The 13,475-nt window shown below is 38.8% G+C and overlaps 1 protein-coding gene across 1 annotated transcript in view; it reads right to left on the bottom strand.

Annotated features, from left to right (window-relative positions):
- The window catches only part of LOC118336964 (leukocyte tyrosine kinase receptor-like), a 186,595-nt gene that overhangs the window by 168,974 nt on the left and 4,146 nt on the right, over positions 1-13,475 (bottom strand). Inside the window, 2 exon segments of the mRNA XM_035673737.1 lie at positions 159-317; positions 12,453-12,563. Of these exon segments, the coding sequence (XP_035529630.1) occupies positions 159-317; positions 12,453-12,563 (270 nt within the window).

The raw sequence follows: 13,475 nt of genomic DNA on the forward strand, positions 1-13,475 counted from the left end.
GGCCGATAATATCGGAGGGCCGATATTATCGGACATCCCTACTTTTTAAAAGTAATGGATATAGTCCAACATGAGCATAGAATATCAAAGCTTGAGAAGTGGTAGAGTGAGGAAGTTTGTTGAAAAATGAAATTCCCGGCAACGGGGGAATGTGATACCTTCGTTCTTACCTTCCTCCCAACCCTGGGGACTTCCTGCCTTCTTTTCGTTTTTCTCGTTTCTTTCCTCCCGCAGGTCTCCGTCAGCCACTATGCTCCATGTGAACTCTGGGGTACTTTCCAGGTGCTGATCACAGGTTCTGCCAGGACATTGGTGATCTGGTAAAATAAGAAGCATTTACATGTGAAGATGCATCTTTGGCAGGTATATTGCTCAAATGTACACAAAGAATATCATAAGAATGAATGAGTATCAATAGGGAAACTCTTCAACAATAATTTAAAAGAAGTTTCAACATATATTTTGAAAAGGGGTTATCATAGCGCAATTAATAAACACTGAAACTAAAGTGAATCTTGAAGCCTTTACTAGAATCGTATTAATCCAAATCCATCAGGAAAGAAAACTGAAAGCACTAGCAAAATACTTTTATAATTGCTTAAAAAATACGAGGCAAAGATGATTGAAAAATAAAACACAGCACAAACATTTCAAAACACCTTGTTCAGTCTGATTAGCAAATGAAACTTTTAATTACATACACTGCCAGGGGAAAAGAGGTGTTCAATTAAATACCTAATGTTGCTGTAGCCATAATTTTTGTCTTTTTTGATTGAAAGTCCAGTTACGACAAACAAGGTACTGCCTTCACTACAGTCTAAACAGACTCAGTAGTGTTCAAACTGTTGCTGCAGAATCTCTGACTGCTAAATATACAGCTGCATTCCAGATTTGTCTACACCTGTAAAGGACCAGACAGAAAAGGTAACAACAGGTTCAGGGAGGTAAAACCTTGTCAGTTTGGATATTTTTTTTAATAGCCTCATACTTTCGGCTGCACAACATTGTGTTGTGTCAGCCCATGAAGCAAGAAGTAACAGCTTTAATAACAGCCCAACTCTTGGTGCAGGGAGCTCACTTTTTCACTGGGAGGAGGGGAGGGGGTTATACAAATGCAGTGTTGATGTAAAAATTGCTGCTGTCAAGAAAAGGGCTGGGTGCAATAGGAGTTAAGGTATTACTGCTGTAATACCCTACCTAAAAATTTGCTCAGAGAGTAAATGAAGGGTTGGCTCTCCTCCCCCTCATCCTCTCTCTGTCTCTATCTTTGCCTCCATCTGTCCTTCTCTCCCTGTGGACACACCTAATGTAGAGTCATCCCTGTGGCTTGGTAAATCGCTCTTTGAGGAGGCTTGGTCACTTTCAAATGACTTCTCACACTAGGCTCTGGAAGAGAGGAACTAGAGTGCTGTATAATCATCTTCTCTATTTACCAGTTTCCTCCACAATTTTGCTGTTGTACAATAACACAAAACAGTGGTAAGAGTCAGGCTGGGTTTAAGAGTGGTGGAGTCGGTCATAGCCATCAGTACTAAATCAGTAAGTACATGTAACTAATACTCCATTAATTATCACATTAAACCTGTGAACACTGCAACGCAAACACTTCATTGAACACACTAATGCAGCAGACTGACAGTTGGTTAAAAGCTCACCATAATTAGCTTATCAACATTTCTGCACAATTGAATTGTGCATGTGAATGAATTACTGTGGTTTAAGTCACCAGAAAGCTCACAAAGCAAACGCAATGTTTCTAACAGGAGCGTGACTACAACTAATCATGTTATAGATCATAAATGAAACAATGTGAATCCATCAATGCAAAGAACAATAAACCTGACCAATGGCCCTCACATTTGTCACACAGTAGGAGTACATTCAAACTGGGATTTGAATGGGACACATAGCATTAGGACTACATATAAAGCATTTCTGTCAGGAACTTGAGGAAGCTTGATGTGACGTCATGGGCATCAACATGATGAATAATATACACTTAGCAGGGTTTTGCAAATCATAACAATACTTACTGCATAAGGTAGCGCAAAATCAGTGCAGTGAAATGTAGTAGCCAAGAGTTTTGATTAGTGAGGTAACAACAGTTTATTTGCTGCTTCTAGTGAATGCAGTCCTATGGTGGTGGTCTACCTCAGATAATATTTTGTCCAAACAACCAAAATCTTGAGCTTTTACTCTTAGTAAACTGGAATAATAACCTGATTATCAGACTGAAATGCCATATTGTATTCACTTCACTGAAAAGAGATGTGGACATCAATATAGAGGTCTGGAACCAGGTCAGAGCAGGTTAACCTACCCACTTTATAAGAAAGGATTCACAATAACAGACAACAAAAAAACATACTGAACCTTTTAAATGCAAAAGTCTTATTAGAACTTGTGTTTAGGGAGGCAATTCTATCATACTTAAAGGCAGATAATAATAATAGGCCAATGTCATCAGACCAATAAAGTAGCTTTTACCAGTACAGTGTTCATATATGCAGTGCCACAGCTACAGTATAGGGAGGCAGCATATCTGGGAAAACTTACTTTTCAGCATTTGTTGGATAGTCACACTGTGCTAAGGTCTTGGAAACATTCCCATATCGTGTCTGTCTCTAAGAAATCAGAAGCTATTTCACGTATTGATTTTAGAGCAAGAGCACACACTTCTTCTGTTTGTAAAAGTTTAGTTTTTACATTTTAGTTCAGCCTGTAAAACCCTGATACCATACTTTTTACTGCTAAGCCTGTACCATCGTAGACTTAACAGTGCTGTTGTTCTTTAGATAAAAGACTTTCTAATAGACCACAGAGAGAACGTAGCAATGTCACACAGGCCTGCTGTGTTTGATCTAATTTTCTGAGTTTTAAAATACACTAAAACTATTGAACTAATGTTATAATAGCGGTTCTCGAGTTTGTACAAGTCAGAAGACATGGTTTGGGCTGGCCTTCTGTACAAGGAAAAACCAGTAGCAAACTTTGTAACCCAGCCAGTCACAGCATGTTAAAACTGCGGTCAATTTTAAATATCTGGAAACAATGCTGAATGGCTTCTCTGCAAACACATTTATGTAGTTCTATAGTATTATACATGTTATTATTAGGGCTGCAACGGACGGATTCTTTTTAGTGTGACACAACGTGCGTCCCCTACAGTGTTGGGAGTAACGGCGTTTGCTCCTACGTGGTTGGTAATCGCGATTTAACGTATAACCGGCGTTTTTTTTCAGTAACGAAGCAATTAATGTCTTTTCCCATCGTCTGCAGCGCTGTTGACTTTGAACCGATACTCTGTTAGTCTGCGCTGCAGATGGGACGACTGTAGAACTGGGCGTTACGTATAGGTCACAATAGGCCGCCAGCAGTAGACAAGGGACGCGCGCGCCGCGTCCGAAATGAGCAAACGCCAGAAAAGCGAAAGATCGCCGCGCCAGACAAAAGAAGAAAAGAGATAAAAAACGGGAATTTATTATTAAAATTAATTAAGGACACGCGCAGAGACCTTCCCGCCTCGCCGCGCAGCAAATGGCGAATCCAATATAATGGTAAGCACGTTGCCTGCAGCAGGTTCTAGCGGCGTTCGACAACTCGACTGTGGCCTTCTGCCTGTGTGTCATCCCCCTCTCTCCACATACCACACCTTTCCTGTCGAACTCTTCAGCCTGTTAAATCCATAACAGCCTGCGCGCCACCAATCCACACAACCAGACCAACATTCATATTAACGCGAAAATACAGTGGATGCATGTGTACAATCACCTAGCCAGAAATAACGCGCTAGCCTACCATAAAGCTCTTGAAGTAATCACTTTATTTCTGGTGATGAACGTTTCTACTTTGGCTAATATGTATCAATAAATAAATGTCGTTTTTCTAAAAGGAACAATTGGTTTGTTATTATTTAAGTCGATCTTTTTCATTGTTATTAATCATGCGGCTTTAATTAAGCACGACAAAAGTATGTTTTATGCGACTCGATTAATCATGTACTTTGATAGAATACTCGATTACCAACATATTGGATAGCTGCAGCCCTAGTTATTATAGTTTGATGTTTGAAGTGCGTTTAATAAAGCAGCACTGTATATGGGGCTTTGGCTGTAAATATACTGACAAGGAAGGAAAAAAAAAACAGTAAATGGAAGAAAAATCTGTATTAACAGAGATATCCTTAATCCCCTTAAATATTTGACTGTACAATATTTAACATATATTATGAGATTTAGAACACAGTTTAAACGAGTTATCAGTGAATTGAGACGTTAGACTGAATGCTTAAAAGGAGCTTTACCTAATGAGGTGGCATCAAGGCTGCATTAGGTTTCCTTTAAATTACATGGCTGTCCACTTGAGGAGGCAGCTGCCTTCAGAGGAATCACAGCGGAAGTCGTTCCCAACCATTTAGTGCCAGTAAGGGTAATGGTTTTAGCAAAAAACATTGATTCCAGTAGCTCATCGCCACTGGGGACCTTGAGGGCTGATGAGATGTGGAGAAACTGAGAAGTTCAAGGTTGCAGTAAAAGCCCATTTCCTTTCATTCAATAAATGTCTATGTAGCATGGGTGGAATGACGCAGTGTGTTCAACTGACCATAAGTGGAGGCATTAAAGTTGCACTGAGCTGGGATCAGCAGTTATTTTGACTCATTTAGATTTAAACAAACACATTTACATTCCATACAAGAATGCATTGATTGTGCCATTCACCAGGGGTTGACAAAATGCTCATCAGTTTCTACTTATATTCAGCTACTTAGCGTTTAACGACTATTTACTTAATGTCAACCTATCTTGCACTGCCAGTCAGCAAACTGCCCAAGTTTTTACAACGAAACTTTGCTTGGACTCAAATGTGTATGTGTGCATGCATATGGGTATGTATGTTTCACATAGACACATTTGCATACTTACCACTCAAATAAAGTAACAGACATAAGTTTTAGAGCTGTCTCCTCACATTTTTCAACCCTCAGATATCATACCAATATTAATGCATGCAGAAACGCACTTGGCACACTGACGAGCTAAGCACTTCTGTGTGCCGCCAAATGAGGATGAGAGATATGATTCAACTGGAGAGCAAGATGTAGATCTGTCATCCAATTTCACCTACCTTCTGCATGTGCAAAGTGACTAAGAACTGATGACTTTCCAAATGACCAGGACATGGTGTTTACGGCCCATTCATTCCCAGTCACATATTAGATATTTTTTTTAAACTATAACAACCTCTGAATATGTAATCATATCCTTTTTTGACATTACTAAGCATGGGTTCATTTACCTTTTAATGACACCATTGTACAATTTAGTCAAAGCAACTGGAGGAGCTATTTAAAGAAATGGCAGGTACCTGAAAAAATGTTTCCCACACAGTTTGAGTTTTCTCCATTTGTGTCTGCCAAAAGGTATCCTTGGTTGCCCCCTAATGTTTTGGCACAGCACTGTTAATTATATTATAAAGAACAGGTCATCATGACACACATTTCCCATTTTTAATATTCATTTATCCCCAAGCACAGAGTAATTACTGGAAACACCATTTGAAACTAAATCAGGTTCTGACTGTAAAACTAATATCCCAGAGAGAAAAATGTAAGTGCTTAATTTATGTTTCTGTTTTAGGCAACAGTATATATTTTAGATTTACAACTCTTGTATAATAGAATATAACTTATAACTGGGTGAAAGTAAGTAAATTAACCATGCAGCATTTTACCTTTGTGAATAATGGGGAAAATTCCATAATATTTCACAGGTCCCGTTAGCTTTTGAAAAATAAAGTATACAACTTTTCAAAAACTTCAGAAACGCATGTCTGTAAAAGTATTTCCACAACAATATTTTTGTTTTGGATAACTGGATCCCTACAGTTAACTTTACATTTTTCATCAGGTCACTAACTAAAGAAGAGACAAAGGCTGAGAAGTGGAATTGAAAATGCAAAATCTGCCCATATTCAACTGGTTTCACAAGCTATAATTCATTGGTGTAACATCACTCCAGACCCTGACACTTTCTTTAAGCAAAGGCATGTTCCAAGTTATGATAAAAATGCATTAAGCACAAAGTTACATTTCTGTAACTATCTAAATAATAATGTCTTTGTTACAGTACATGCCAGATTAAATAATTTTTGCTCAGTGGGTTTGACGGACAAGCTTTATAACAGAAAAGAGATATATAGTCACTGGTAAAAGTACTGGCACTGATTTATGTCAACATTATGCAATGTCTAAACATAATTCAGCTTCTTCGATCTGAATGAAGTGCAATAGAAGCTCAAGAAAAAGAGCTGCCATGTGCCTTCACAGAGATATTATTTCAAAAGGTTTAATTTCTTCCTTCTCCAATCTACACACCATTAATTTTATGTCATCACATCTGAATATAATTCCATCAGTCCTGTAAGCCAATACAATTATTAATGCTTCCAGAGAACAATATTGATTATAATCACATTATGATTGTTTTTAATAGATCTGTTCCTCAAACCCTGTATTGTAGGCCAGTTCAATGGGCTCTCAGCAGCACACCAGGCTTTGATGATAAAGGCAATCTATGAATTCTAATACCCCAGAGATGGTGGTCGTTGGTTGCAGTGATGCTCAGGATGAGACGGCATGAAGCCATAAAGCATCATGGGGTTTAAAGATTGTAAATCTGTGAAGCTTAAGACAGCCAATTACTGATTCCTGCATGTAATTTCGTATTAAGAAGCGGATGAATAATATGTTCACTTACAGTCTCAACTAATCTAATGTTACCTTAAGGCCATGAAAAGAAAAAAGGAAAAAGACCCAAACAAACAACATAACAATAATGGTTTGTGACAGGTCTTTCTGCGTCTGCTACATGGAGGATCAGGGGCAATACTGTTCATAAAGGCTTCAGTGAACCATACTACACATAGTTTGAGGGATTATTCCCATGTATGTAATTTCACCAGCTCCACATGTAAATGCAGTGGATGTCGTTATCAGAGAATCCTCCCCTTTGTGAATGGTGCTGCTTTATAACATAGGTTGGTTATTGAATATAAACAAAGGCAGCAGATCACTGTAAACAAGGCCTGTAAATGGGGTTGCCCATACAATGAATGTACTCGGGTGTTTTAAAGGGAATTAATTAATTGTAAAAAACAATGGTAAATCTTGGTCCCGTTACTAATTAAGCAGAGCATTTGCCAGTGGTTCCGACTGTGTTAACAAGTATTTCTTGGTTAATGAGCCAATCACGACACTACAACCCTGACCTCATTCATCAAACTGAGCAGAGATTGGTCTGCCTGAAGTCACTGAGATGCGAGCAAACTGTGGCCATTTCAATTTTGTATATAAATGAACTAGTCAATTCCCAGTAGTGCACAACTATGTGATTACATGTTTTTAAAAAATTAGATGCTGGATTTGCACAGGAGTGCTTTTGACATCAAATAAATTACAACAATGTATGTCTCTTTGTGGATTGAAAGTAAAAATATTGCTGACAAATTTCCCCACGAAACCCTTTAACTGAGATGATGAATATGTTTCTTTCCTGATTACAATGAGATTATGTCTGACTGTGCTTATTTATGTATCCATTATACTTTTTATGGCCTAAGTTTTCCAGGCAAATTCATTTCCCCTTATGGAAGCTGGAGCTGTCCTGTCAAATACATACAGATAAATGAGTGGCAAGTGATTTTTGACAAACGACACGTATGAGGTATAAAGAAATTATTTGGGAAACAAATTAATAAAGGATATGCTTATTTTGTTCCTTGTTTTTCTTCACCCAAAATTAGTTGATATAAATCAGTTGTGCTCCCCTTTTGAAAAGCAATTCAATTGGTTTTCTCTTCCCTGGTTTTAAAATGAGGGTTTGAACATGATCAACAGGATGCAAAAAGAAGGTCTACAAGTTTTGAGGTAGATAGAACAGTTGGCTCATCAACATTTTTTTCATCAACTGCACGTGACAGCTTCTGATTCTAGATCAGAAGGGATCAAAGTCAAATGCCAGGCTTCCCATTCCTTGTGAACTCCTTCAGCTCATCCATAGCATCCACTCTTCAAAACTACAAAGGCGGCATGCTGGCAGGAGGTCAAGAGAAATTCTTCACAACAGACCTTCTAAAGCCTTGAAGATATTGAAGAAAGTACTGACAAAACCAAAAACATTAAAAATCTTTTTGCCTTACATTTTCCAAATCACTAAAACAGTTTCCCATTGTTCGAGTCAATAACAACTCTGACCCATTAAGCAACAGAAGACAATTATTGTCAGCAAATTCTGTTAATTTGGCCAAATGAATTTCACTTCGTTTTCAAAATGGTCCCACGATCCAGAGATTCTTAACAAATGAACAACTAGAAAAGCACCTGCGGCAGCAATCGGCTGCTACCCATGAAACTCACACATGGGGGTGTTCTGTATTTTAAAATAAAATGTTTCTCTGATTATTTTATTCACATTAACAACTGTGCATCTTAAAGCCAGATTCAAGCCATACCGAGCAGATGTTTCCATTGATTTAATTATTTTGTCATTTCTATTTCAATCCTGATACATTTAAAGTAGCTATCAAACAAAATCTCCAGTTTACTCCTGATTGGTAAATTCAAGGTGTAAGACTAATGCCATGATATTAATGACACCTTAGTGTTTGTTAGAGATACTGAGAATTGGTGTTAAAGATTTGCTGTCTTTTCTGTTATACTCAGTGTTACAATAAACAACGGCTTTTGCATCATCCTAAAATGTGTGTTCTTTGACACCCTGTATATGAATATTGCAACATATTAAAAACAACTTAAAAATCTACATTTTTGTTTATTTGTTTAAACCAGTCACACAGGCAAATAATTGCTCAGGGGAGCTTGATTCAAGCTATCCTCTACAACATGAGGATGGTTGGAAGGGCTAAATGATGCTATACTCCAGGAGGAAGCCATATTTAAGCACCTGCACCACTGCTCTCTCTTTTATACCCCCCCGCCTTTGCAAATGTGTTTTATTCCACTGCTGTGTCTCATTACACAAGAACAGCACTACCAGCTGAGTGAGGCAGATGTTCTATTGTAGAGCACGGCAACTCCTCAAGTGGCTAGCATCCATCTGAGTGCCTCTGTTACAGCTGGCAGCCACAGCTGAAACCGGACAATCCATCTCGATGAAGAGAATAGGTCTAGAGTGAGAAAAATGGCGTATGGGAAGGGTTTTTCTAAAAAGAATATGGCAACAGGCTGCCCTGCTGCTGTTCCCCAAGGGAAGATGACACACTGTAGATGGGAGGCAGTAGAGAGATCAGATCAGAGGGCTCCGACACCACTGACACAAAGTGGCAACGAAGTCAGCTTACCAGCACTGAAAGGCAAATAAGGGAGTTGGCTTAGCCTGTAGCCCCTGCAGCTAAAGGCTAATGCTAATGGAAGCATGAAGGCAGGAGGGAGGAAGGAGGGAGGGAGAGTATGAGGGCAGCTGGTGGCGAGTGTCCAGTCGGTCTGTGTTGGCTTTTGAGGTAGGTAATAAATGCCAGCGTACAGCAGATGCTGCAGGGAAAGCTGAGATGTATCACTGCAGCCTAAAGCCATGTTCACCATGCCATGTGTTCAGACCTGTCCTCTCCCAAACCTTTTTTCTCAGCATCCTCTAAAGATGTCCTATGTAACACAATTCAATGCCACCTAACCTTCAAAAGCCCCTTCAAGAAGTAGGAAACATCAAAAACTCATAAGGGATTTTAATTATCTTGGCTTGTGAAACTCGATCTATATAAATAAAAGGCAAATATATATATCTATAAAATAATATATAATCAGTTATCATCAGAGGAGAATACAATACAATAAGATGCATACAAATTTGTAAAATATATTAGATATGATATTGTATGTTTAATCAACACTTTGTCAAAACATTTGTGGTAATCACAATTTGATTTGTTTCACTCAACTGTGAACAATTATTCATTTGGAGCATTTTGTAGTCATCTGGCTTTTACTGGGCAGATGTGATCCTTCCTGCTCCAGCCCCATCACACTGGCTGATCACGCTCGGCTCACTAATCACTATACAGTGAAAACATCTCCTGTTCTGGTTTGCTAACATACTAGAGATGAGAGGTCAGCACTGGCATTGTATGACAATCGAATATGCAGTGTGCTGTGGGCATGACGGATTGATTGATTAAAAAACTGTGGGGTGATCCGTTGTCTAACTGACACCAATTACAGTTGGGTCCACTGCAGGCTGTGACAGCCACAGGCAGCTAAAGCAAGGTCCCAGGGTTTCACAGTCAAGGATGTGTTTCATAAACAGTTAGGTGACAGTTTGGTGCTGGTGGGACTTTGAATCATCACTTACAGGATGACCTGCCACCCTCCAAGAGGTTGGAAAGGGGCAAGAAAATCACGCTGGAGCTGTCGCCACCAAGTGATGTGAATGGGCTTTGAGTGTCTGACGTGACGCGGATGCACAAAAGTGCTTCTGGGCTTACTTATGCAGATGCTCACACACAGGGCTGTAACATCAGGCTGCAGCCTCCTGTTCCTGTGTATCACACTTGTTTTCTTCTAATGTCAGTTCTGACTCAGTCATTCTAGCTTGAGCCATTACTGAAAATCAGTACTCTACAAACAGCTGTATACAGAACATTTCTACAAGTGTATTCATCTGTCAACATTATACCTAAATTAGGAAGACGCATGCACTAATTCCGTAATTACAGAAGCCCAGAGAATAAAATGTATAAAATGGTGAATGGCAGAATCCCCCATTTCAAAGTTTCTAACTATCACTAATATTTTGTAAATTTTCTGTACACTTAATGTGCTTTGGTAATACAGGCAGCTGCAGCTCCAATTATTAAAGACTATTATATATAGTATCCTTTTAGAAGCTGAGCAAGAGGAGTTACAAACTATTTGTTTTACTAACTGCAGTTAAGTGGTTGTGATATATTGTAAATGTGACATATGGCTGCACCAGATACGTACAGCTGTACTTAGCATGAATGTTGCTGTTCAACTTACGATTACGCGTTAAAAGTGTGTATGATGCACATCAGGGGAAAAATCCCTAGATGTCGTAATCTTTAATTTAGGATCCATATTGAAAGGAAATAATCCCTGAATTTTGTCATTTTAAATAACAGTAAATTCATGATATGCTCTATAGGGAACTGCATTCCACACCTTACTGTACTGTAGTTATAGACAATTAATGTATTTTCTAAAACCTTGTTTTTTGTAATTTCAAATAAAGTTAACACTTTAAAAATTGCCTGGATTATTAGATATGATTCAAGAGGGGAAAAAATGAAGGAACCAAACGTTGCCACAATTTTAATGCCATCTTTAAAAGAATTTATTTTTTAACAAAACTTAATTATGGACATTCATTATAGTTAATCAAAATATAGTCCTCTTCAAAAACTTCTGGTTGATTTTGTTGTAAATTTCTTCTATTTTTTTACCATCACATTTTATTTCAGTTTTGTTAAAAATAATAACCATTTTGTATGAAATGGCAAAACATTGTATGAACTTTCTGATCCTGTGTTCTTTTCGTCCGTATTGTACTGCATACCAATAATGATAATATTTTAGTGACTGCGGTAAATATGCTTTCCAACAACTCTAGCACTGTTACATACTGGATATTGTGATAAGACATTTATTGTACCATATAGATTCTATACAAAAAATTACGGTATTTGTGTAAAAAACACAATAAAACAAATAACGGAAAGGTTGAGCACCGCTGATAAGTCATTGTAGCATGCAGAGTCTATTTTAAACGGAACAGCTTTACTACTTTTTACTGTTTTAGCTGCCCAGAATCCTCTCACATGATGCTACTCAGCCAATCAAAACTGTGACCTGCAACTCGAGTGAGTGAGATACACACACAGCCTGTGTGACACAGGGGAGACAAGATGTGATACAGTCGGAGAAAAAAGCTAATTAAAAAAAATTTCACAATTTCAATACTGTTAGGGGAGATCCCATCAGTGCTAAAGGCCATTCATCAAAGCACTCTGAAAGTGATCCCAACGATATCGTTCTCCACGTCATTATCGTTCTAGTTGTGGTACTATTGTTTATTTTACTATTGTTTAGTTTTATTTTATCTCTTGTATTTTATTACGTGCACTCTAACAAGATCGGCTTCCCACAGAGACTAATACTAACTAATTCAATAAGCACTGTGGATTGTTCCAGGTGTCTTTGGATACTAGAAGAATTTATCTGGGTCCTTGAGTGGGTCACGGACAGGCTGATCAACAGACACCCAGCTTTGTGACGATGCCAGTGCTAGAGGGCAGAGACAGAGACGTTTATGTGTGCTGATGGAGAGCTGATGCCAGGTGTCATGGCCAATTGGGAGCAAAGGATCTTTTGAGGACAGAAGCGCCTTAGTCTGTCTGAGGAGGGCTGGCAATGTCTAACTCACCTGATGCGGGCATGGAGTCGCTGGGAAAGCTCAGGTCGTCCTCGGCTACCCAGGAAAAGCTCCAGTACCCTCTAGGAATTCCGGCAATGGTCCTACCAGCCAATGGTTCACCTGCAAAAACAGCAAATCCACATCTTACTTTCAGAGCACATATTGCACAGGCTTAAAACCATAATTAAAACTCAAAGGTGTTTAATTGCTTGCTGTGTTTATTTGGGCTGGCTGGTTGCCTTCGATTTGGCATTCATGTAGTAACCCAACTCATTCATGGCTCCAGTATTACAGTCTGTAAATGTTGTGTGAGCTTACTGAAACCACTTATTATAACGCAGAGCCTGTCCCACTGGTGGCTGTACTAACGAGTAGACGAGGTGAAACCCTTGTAAAGCTTCATAGCTTTGATCTGAATGGAGAGTGACAAAGTAATAGTTCAGCCGTAATTAGAATTTTTGCAGTTACATTGAAATATGGTGTGTGATATTTCAATTTATTTCTCAAAATTTAATAAAAAAACATCAACTTCAGCATTTTTAAGTCAATGAACTGTCTACAGTATTGCTACTGCAGATTAATAGCTGTAAAACTCGAGCAGTGACACAATAAACTTGAGGGGCCCATATGAATTGGTTATTGGATATCGATGGGCTGCATAATTACCTGAGGACAGGTTTGTCTGATTATGTTTGACTCTGTCCTCACCTTCTAAACTCAGACTAATTATCACAAGATCGAACGGGAGTCTGTTACTGTAAAGTAGATGCAACAACTTTCTCTTATACTTCTGTACCCCCACCTCCCCACAGTGCCATCACACACACCCTATCTCTCTCACTTTGTCCTTAGTCCATGGATAATTAGTACAGTCACAGACCAATGCACCAGTGCCTAGGAAGGAGACTCCTGCATAAATCCTGCACTCATTTCAGTTGAGCCTTAAAGAGCGATTAATCGCAAACGCTGCCTTTCAGGGCGCTGAACAGACCAGACATTTTGGTTTTTGCCAAAGCGCACACACACACACAC

Source organism: Morone saxatilis, unplaced genomic scaffold (genome assembly GCF_004916995.1).
Source record: "Morone saxatilis isolate NCDOM2014 unplaced genomic scaffold, NCSU_SB_2.0 Contig3, whole genome shotgun sequence".
NCBI classification, from domain to species: Eukaryota; Metazoa; Chordata; class Actinopteri; family Moronidae; genus Morone; species Morone saxatilis.